Source organism: Calypte anna, chromosome 20 (assembly GCF_003957555.1).
Source record: "Calypte anna isolate BGI_N300 chromosome 20, bCalAnn1_v1.p, whole genome shotgun sequence".
Taxonomy (NCBI): domain Eukaryota; kingdom Metazoa; phylum Chordata; class Aves; order Apodiformes; family Trochilidae; genus Calypte; species Calypte anna.
This window is the reverse complement of record NC_044265.1, coordinates 8,419,842-8,429,327: the sequence shown is the minus strand read 5'-3', so window position 1 is coordinate 8,429,327 and position 9,486 is coordinate 8,419,842. Positions and strand designations below refer to the sequence as shown.

The 9,486-nt window shown below is 38.0% G+C and overlaps 1 protein-coding gene across 1 annotated transcript in view; it reads right to left on the bottom strand.

The window, feature by feature from the left end:
* Window positions 1–4,840: 4,840 nt before the first annotated feature.
* The window catches only part of TSHZ2 (teashirt zinc finger homeobox 2), a 135,779-nt gene continuing 131,133 nt past the window's right edge, over window positions 4,841–9,486 (bottom strand). The window contains exon 2 of the mRNA XM_008497995.2: window positions 4,841–8,399. Coding sequence (XP_008496217.2) covers window positions 5,329–8,399 — 3,071 coding nt within the window. The 3' untranslated portion in view covers window positions 4,841–5,328. The remainder of the gene's footprint in view (window positions 8,400–9,486) is intronic.

Below are 9,486 nucleotides of genomic sequence, written 5' to 3'. Positions count from 1 at the left end.
TTCCTTTTGTTATTGATCTTTGCAATTTGATTGCTGAGGTGTAAAATGTATAAATAAGACTCAAATACCCTTCCTTTGAAATCTCACCGGGTAAAAATGTTCTGCTACACATTATGAAGGCTGTAGCATTTAATAATATCAGACACAGCAAGAAGGCAAGATTTTGATATCCTTATGAATACTGAATGCTTGAAGAAGTAGGTGCTATTCAAGGTCAGATAAAATCTGGTCAAAATACTTAAAAGTTGCTGTTTCTTTGTGAGGAGAAGAATTCCTGCCTTTTGGGGGCAAAAGCTGTCAGATACAGTATGCTTATACAGAGCCTTGATACAATATGGGTTGACCTAGTGGGCTGGATGCTCCAGTACAATGTTAAATAATACTGATCCTAATAGCAACCTGTTGTATTCATAAAAAGCAAGTAAAGTATCTGTGCTGACACGTTGATGCATCATCTGGCCTGACCCTGCTCTCAGGGAAGCCAAGAACACACTATTCTAGATTTTACAAGGACTATTGCAAGGCTGAAAAAATGCTATCCAGGAAAACTTTGAAGATTTAAAAATGTTAAATTAAAAATATCCTGGTCCACCAGTTTGGGGAAAGAGTTATGAATTTCTAAGAACTAGGGGGACTCAGGCTTCATCAGAACAAGTACAATTTTGAGGGAGGAGTGATGAGGTGGAGGTGTTCCCATGTGGAGGACAGGCTCTGCATCACTCCTCCAGGACAGCAGAAAGACCAAGCTATTCCTCTCCTGTTCTTCTTCATGGAGCTCACCAATTTTACCCAGTTTATTCCAACAGAAGTCTATTTTAAAATGGAGCTTTCCCACAGAAATTTTTTACCATGGAGAAGTCATCATATTCCAACAAGACGTTGTCAGAAAGGGCCCATTAGAGCTGAATGATCCAAGCCTTCATTGCAATAACCTTTCTACCTTTCTCTTTCTGGCTGATGACATGGTGAGAAGAATTCTGAGTTGTTTTTTTTTTTTTTTGTAAATGCTTCTTATAAAATTCTGGTGGATGCAACTGCAGTCATTTACTTCCCAGCATGTTTGATCCTCCTAAAGGTTCTCTCAGCTCTTAATGTTTGCTGATATGAAGAAATGAAAGATGAAGAGCAAGCAAAATTCTCTAAAATATAGTTTTGGACTACTAATTCATGCAAGTGTCCTTGTTCATGTAACACCAGTATTAGCTAGCAGTGGAACATGATGTTCCAAGCAGTTTCTACTGTTTGAGAAGGATGAGAAAATAAACTCCACAGAAGAAAAAAATCTTCTATTTGTGTATACTTAACACATACAGTTATCTACATGTCCTATATATCATTTAACAAATTGCTTTGCAATTTTTACAGGGCGTGGTATAATGACTGATTTAAAATCACTGCATTGCTTAAACTGCATTGTTCTTCATCAAGTTGAGTCATTTTTATGTGAAGTGTCAAGCTCTCTAACAAATAACTGCTGCCAGACAAATCAAGTTCCTCATCTTAAAGCTACGGCTAAATAGTTTATAGCTTTAATCTGCTCACTGAGGTGTGCAGTCTATGACAGTAATTATAAATGCAAGGAGAAATTATAGCTGAATGCTTTAACTGCATTAGGAGCCATTTGATGAACAATCATGATTGCCTGCTCATTTTCAACAATAGAGGGCAAGTTAGTGTCAGTGCATTAGAGGATTTTCAGTTCTGCTCTGCTCTTTCTTCCATTTACCACAGAATGTCAGTTGTCTCCTATAAAGTAGGAAAAAAAGCACTGTAGAAGCTTTAAACTTGATGGTTAAAAAAAAGACAAAGGAGGAAACAGAGAGAAAAACTGTTTATCATTATGACTCATTTTTTTTGTGTGTGTTGCAGCAGCCTTATTTTCAAATTAGTTCATCTCAGGTAGCTGCCTGTTTACTTATCAGGGTCTTTTGAAAAAGAAATCTCCCTAAGCAAGTTGGTAAATTTGACTTTATAGAGACTTATTCCTACAAAAAGTTGTAATGAGACCACAGAAAGCTTTGGTTCCTGACAAGTTCATAGCCAATCTCACCTGACTTCAAAGTAAGAAATATAATTCTGTCTTTGCTTTTTTTTTCAGAACAACAACAAAAAATTCTGATTTAGTTGGAAAAATGAACAAATGTGCTCCAAAGGTATAAGTCAACATACAAATTACTTCTAATTAAAGCCATGTTCCTTAATGCTCATGAGTTTTCCTTGAAGGATAGCAAGAAAAACAAATTTGAAGCAGGTTAAATGAAAGAGAATAGAGCCTTCTGGCAGTTGTACTTTAGACATAATTTTACATTATATTACTCAATGCATATTACTTAGAAGAGCCCCAGAAAACACCAAAGATGACTATAAAACAGATATATGCATCTTTATACTTAAGAAGAACTTATGGCAAATTTCTTATAAACAGCATCACAGAGGTCTTAAAAATAAATCCATATCCAGTACATATTTTACTGCTGTACTATCCCAGATTATTAATTTATATTTTTAATGATTACTAACATTTTAAACTATATAAACTTTAATATCAAATTTCATTGATGTATACAAAGTATTTTATGTGTTTATGCCTCAAGTACTCTCCCCATTATTTTATTTCCATTTATTTCCCTATGTTTTCTGTATTTTTATTTCTATTTCCCTACAATATTGCCTGGAAGTAAAAGGAAACGTGTGCACATTTTAAGAATCTCAGCATGCTTTGTATTTCTTGTTTCTAAATACTGTGTTCTTTCTATGTTATTATTCAAATATATACTGAATCTTAAAAATTACATGGTAAGAATAAGTAAACTCTGAAAATCCCTGTTATTTGATTTAGTCTCCTTGCAGATCTCAGGAAGAAACCCTATGAATAAACTTCTAACACAGTCAGAACTTTGGTAGTCTTATGGCTCCAAAACTGTAATAAAATCTTTACAAAGCTATCTAAAATACCCCATCATTTCATACAATTTGTGCTATCATGCATACCAACTAAAATTATAGTTCCAGATAACAGTGCTATCACTCTGTCATTGCAATTTAAATATATTTTTTTCAAAGGTAGATATAACCTGCATCTTGAGATAAATTAGAAAGGGATGAATATTAAGAGGACAGCAATTTCTTGGTATCCAAAGGCAGACAGGACAGTGTCTTATTTATGTAGCTACATAAACCCAAATAATACCCAGGATGTGTCTGTGCAGGTTATTACAATGAAGAAACCACTTTTTCTTTTTATTCCCTTGGAGTTTGTTTTTTTCTTTGTACCTGTTTCCCAAAGACTCAGAACCAGTAACATGTTTATAAAGGTGGGTGTTTGGTTTGCCTTTTAGTAATAACAAGGTGCTTTACAGACCAAATCTGAAATATTTGTCATGTATTAAGCCATGAATGTGCCAAAGTAACTGTTACATTAATAGATCTGGCAGATAGCTTTTGTTTGATAGTACCCAAATTACTGGTTTGCTCTTGTAACTCTTGTGTGAAATCTATGAATGGCAGATTCTTAATACTCATTAACTGGTGGGAAAGGAAACAAAGCACGGTATATTTTTCCTAAGCAATATCTTGTAGGCTTCTGATATTTTGTCAGGTTTGTTGATTTTGAATGGTCAGATAAACAAGGAACATTTTTTTGTTGAATTCTAATGTTGGGTTACAAATGCCAAATAAAAATTCAAGGGTATTGGGCCCAATTTAGCAAACAAACTCCTTTTGAGTTTGCTGGCTAAAATATGCAGAAAGGATAAATCCAGGCAGCATGTATAAGATGTATGCAAAACTTAAATCTTATTGCACTTGAATACTGACGTTATACTCCATAGCAATAGCTTCTATTACCCATCCCAAAGTAACCCTTTGATTAGTGGTTTAAATTATTCAAAAGTAGCCTTTTTAATGGAGCTTAAGTGATTCACAGTCCTTGTGCTGGCTCTGCACACAGAAAGTGTTTTTTAAAGCTTCATGAATATTTGCAGCAAACAAATGTGAAATCTTCACACAACCGGGTATTCATCCTCCAAGTGCCTGCACCCTCAATTAGCCAGAGAATAGCCACAATAGCAGGTGGCGTAAGTGACAACTCACAACACATCTTTAATTTTGACTGTCTGACAAATTCATTTGCCGAATGTTATGCAAGTAATGAACATGTTGGAGAAAATCTGAATCTGCACATGATTATTCAGTGAACAGAAGCAGAGCCTGAGTCTGCTAAAGAGATTGTTGGGAGTGACTGACACAGCCTCCGTAGGAATCAACTCGTTACAACAAAAAACTTCTGTTTGGACTTTTAGTTGATGTTCCGCAAATTTATTTAAAACAAGAATATTCAAGTTTGTGCATCAAGTAAAATTAAAAATGCAAAAAATGGTGTCATCTGAATATTACAGTACATGTTATAAACATTGGTTGTGGCAGTGCTTCGGTTGGTGTATCTGTCAGCAAAAAATAGCAACACTAATGTAGAAGTATCCTACTAACACCTTGTTGAAATATTAAACTTGTAAAAAATCTAGCTGCTTTCTCAATTAAGCATTACCCCCCACACACCCAGGTTATACAAAAGCTTGCACTGAAGTCAATGATGTTTATGGATTGACTAGCACTCCCACCAACATGAAATATAATCAGTCATCTTAAAGCTTAAAAGAAAGAGTGATGGTTAAAATGATGCGACAAAAAAGGCCACTCACAACAGTAACTGTTTCAGTAAGTGTAAAATATTAAAATACTTTACAAAACTGAATATCCAAATATCAACAGAAGAATAACCTAACTTCTAGATAGAAAGTTTATTTGTAGATTCTTGAGGTTGCGTTTGAGATTATGAGAGACTTGGAATAATTAAGATTTTGCTAATTTGACACTTGAATAGTCTTCTTTTCATCCATCAGAATCAGATTTACTGATGTGTTAACACACATCAGTGTGTAAAGTTAATAATCTTTCAGTTTTCACTGCTTTTTTTCTGCTTTTTCCATTCACAAAGAGTAGCATTTAGTTGTTGCATTCCACATTGAAATGCAGAGGACATGAAGTGATTCATTCTTAGAAACAAAAAAAAGAGTGAGAAGTGGCAAAACAGCTATATTGATAATATTAATAAACAACATTTCTGTATGGGGCAGCATGGTTAGGTGCTTACCAAGCTCTCTTTTTGCAAACATAAAATGGAGTAGTACATGCAATTAGATTTATGAAGCAGGAGTACATTATGGATCTTATACTGTTTTCCTACATTGAAGAAAGTACGAATGTCTTACGAAGCCTCCTTAAAATAATGAAATTAAAACTCACTATAGAGCATGCATACCTTAAGAGTTATTCTTCATCCACTTCTGCTACAAATTGTGAATGGTGTTCTGGTGACTTGCTGTGTGTTTTGCTTAGATGAAGTTTTACTGCATGTTTGCTTGCAAATGTCCGACAGCACAACTTACATTTGAACTTAGAGTCTGTGTCCTCTTCTCCAGCTATTGTTTCAGGAGATCTTTGAACTGAAACTCTGGAGATTTCTTGCTCTACCTTGGTTTGCTGCTCCACAGCCAGCCTGTTCATGTCTTTCATTTGGAAACCTAGATGAGATTCTAAGTGGGTAATGTAAGTAGATGGGGTTCGAAACTGAGATGCACAGTCGCTGCAATAAAAGACTGGATGTCCTTTGTCCATGTTTTTCAAAAACTTTGTTCCTCCAGTTTTCCTAAGTTGATACTTGACATTTGCCAACCAGTGGCTGATGGTGGTCATTGACAGTCCAGTAAATTTTGAAATCTGCATGCGCTCCTGTGGGCCTAGATCTGATAATAAATATTTACCTTCAGATGTCTGGAAGAGGCTGGAAGCAAACTGGGCTTGCAAGATGAGAAGATGCTGAGGGTTCCAGTTTGACTGTCGGCCCTTCCTTTTATGCAGAGTGGAGACTTCTGTCGAGACATCTTCAAAGCGTCGGACATCTATTTCCAGTTTCATAGATGGAATCCTTGAAGATGCAGCAGGTTTTGGTGTGGTAGCTTTGGGAAGAACTTTAACCATGTCAGCGATGTCAGACAGAGCATGTTTTTGAGGTGGAGAAGTACAAGATTGTGCTTGAGCTGACTCAGCCTTCTTGCCTTTGGATTTGGTCAGGTCAATAGGCTGATCATTGTTTTCAAACAAATAGTGCCTGGATACACTTGCAGGCTTTGGTGGGGTTGGAGCAGGAGATAAAACTGGTTTCTCCATCATATTTAGACTAGGCTTGTGGAACATAGAAATTGTGCTAGAGCTGGGGCTGGAGTTGGGTTGAGGCCGTAAAGGCTCAGTGGCTTTGCCCAAGTGATTATTCAGTACTGACTGCAGTGCACTGAGGGGGTTGACACAGGGCAGTTCAGACGAGTGGTTGGCAGCAGCACAGCCATTACTAAGAGAAGCTGCTGGCTGTTCCTTGAGGACTGTTTTTTCTTTTCCACTGTCCTCTTTAATTTTGTCTTCTTCTTTCAAGGGAGATGGTTCTGTCTTTTTTGGCTCCACAGAGGCTTCAGATTTTAGGAGAGGTTCTTTCTCACTCTGGCTGAGTGAGGCAGGCTCAGCTTGGATGCCCTCTTTAGCATAGTCCTTTTGTACCTCCTCCTTGTCATCAGTTTCCTTCTTCACTTGAGTGCATTGGGCCACATTTGCTGAGATAGGGACCAGAGGCATGACCTTCCACTTTGGAGCTATTGGCCTCAGTTTATTGGTGATCGTTGGCCTGATCTGCAGTACTTGGGAACCCACAGGCAAAGATGGCTTAGCTCCTTCTGAGAGCTGATAAGCTGCATGGATGCTGGGATATGCACTCCAGCTGGGCGCTCCATTCTGAGCTTTATTGATGGCTGTTGTGACAGTGTTCTCCAAGGATTTTAAAATGTCCCCACCACCCTTTGAACCATCTTCTAAATCTTCTTCTCTGAGGTACTGGTATTTCATTGTGGGATCCAATGGCTTCTGAAGAGTGTCTTCATACTCTTCAGTTTTTACTGTTTTCTCATCTTTGATTGCATCATCAGCTTTATCTTTTTTGCTCTCTTTTTTTACTTCAGAGGTGGGAGCTGTGCATTCTGCAGATGACTTACTGGTTGATTTGGAAACTGGGCTGTCGTTGGCTGGTGCTTCAGACAGTGATTGCATCTTTTCCACAGCTAAAGGATCCAGAACAAGTTGCTTTCCTTTCTTTGAAGCTGAACTTGTGACTTTCAAAAAATGACCAGTGACCATCATGTGGGTCGTGAGCTGCTGCAGGGTATCATGGGAACTTCCACATTCCATACACTTCAAAATCTGGGATTTGCAGGCCTCAAACTGCCACGTGTAGCTGGCACCGTTCTGGTAGCCGTAGCGGTTGTTAGAAGATAACTGCAGGTTTGTGTTCTTCTGAGGAGAAAAAGTATCTGAGAAAGACCCGGTCGTGGAATCGGGGGAACAAGGCCTGTTAACATCAAACACACGTTTCTTTGCTGGAGTGACCATTTTTGAAGAAATGGTTGGTACCGGCTCCTTCAAAGGCACTTTTTGGTAATGCTTTGTTTTTATCATATGAACACTCAGATCTTGAAGGGAATCAAAAGAGTCACCACAGAACATACATTTCAGAACTTTTTGTGCATCTTCCTTGTCCATGTCCTGGAAAGCCCTTTTTCGGGGCTTTGAGTAGCTGGTAGGTCTGTGCTTGTCCTTTTTATGGTTGTCATCTTGGTAGTGACCTGTCTCATTCATGTGAACCGTTAATTCCACTAAGGTGTCATAGGCAGCGCTGCACTGCCGGCACCGGAACCGGCTGGCACCCGTGAACACAGTCCCACACATTTTGCTGCTCTGCCTGTAGAGCTGGACTGAGCTAAACAGGTTGGGTTTGGAGACAGGTCTGGAAGGTAAATTCTGCTGTAAGCTTTTTGACAGTGCATCTTGGTGCCAATCAAAATCTGCTTTGTTCCCTCCATTTCTATTGTCACAACTCCTCTTTTCAGAGTTAGACAACTTGAAACCCAGCCCTAAGCCTGTCCAGTAAGAGTCTGACAGTATGTTGGCATAGACTGCTGTCATTTTATCCATGCAATCATGTGCTTCATTCTGGGCTTTGAGATGGGTGCTGGGTTTTGGGTCCTGGGGCTCTCGAGAGCAAATGCTTTTAATATCTGCCACATGGTCACTACCATCACTTAGCAGTGATTCATTTTCTGCATCCTGGTTAGATATATGGCTGACAGGGGAATTCTGGTAACTAAAGTTCCCTTTCTGCTCAGGACCCACTTCGTGTTCCTCATCCGTGCCAGTGTCATTGCTGCCCTGGAGCTGAGCAGTTGAGTTGTTGTCGTCCTCATCTTCTTCTTCCTCCTTTATATCTTCCTCTTCCTTTAAATCTTCCTCTTGGACATAACCTGAAATGTAATGTCAATATATGAAATAACTTGGTAAGGGACAATATTACAGTTCAAGCTCTCCAGTTATACTTTGTGATTTCTTGACTGGACTTCATTGTAATATACAACTTTATTGCCTGTTAGTTCTGGAAGTGAAAAAAAGCCAATTGATGTCTCTTTTTCTGAAGGCTGATGCATTTTATTGGCAGATGATCATAATTCTTTATAACTGCCACAGACTGTGATTTAATAATCTGACTGTCATGGGAGTATAATTCTAAATGTTCTCTAATGGGACGGTTGGAAAATTCATATGTACAAATTTAAGGTTTATATTAATGGCTTCAATTCTATAAAATTATTTTAGCCTTAGTAAAATAAAGGGTAGAATAGGCAAGGAACAGAAGAAAATAACTGTTGTAATCTTCCTGGTTCATAACATCACCTAGGTACAGTAACCTTTTACCATTTGATCACCTAAAAATGCACTTTAGAATGTACACAAATAATTTATATGTCAAAATACATCTGAAAGCAATAATAGGCAAAAGTAGAGTTCTTTTGTTTATAGAAGTAATGTATTGTGTACCATAAAAGCAAATTGTGCTTCAGTAAAATAAATCCATAAATTTCAGGGCAAGAACCCTTGGAAGTTATAGAAGAGTATTAGGATGTGATAGAGAAAGACTAAAGTTAACAGTAAAACAGGAAAGTAATTGTGTCTGAGTTACAGGAGTGAACCTGGTTAAAACCAGACTGAAGAATTAGGGAAATGGGCTTTTAAGGGTGAGCTGGGCTCACTGCAGTAATTGGATAAATACACAACTCAACCCCAGACCCCCCCAAAAAGGGATGGAGCAGGACAAATGGCTCAGACATGTTTTCACAAAACCCCCATGCAATTTTTTTAACATACCCTGCAAAGCTGTTATGCACAATGCAAGTGGACATGGAAACAATTCATTGTTATTGACAGCCACTCATCAAAACTAAATGTTGATTTCAGAAGCACAGCTCTTCATAGGAGATATGTGATGAGCTCTTCCAGTTAGGTGCAAACACAGTGCTAACCCTAGTGACTGCACTGCAGTCTCCAGTTGTACTT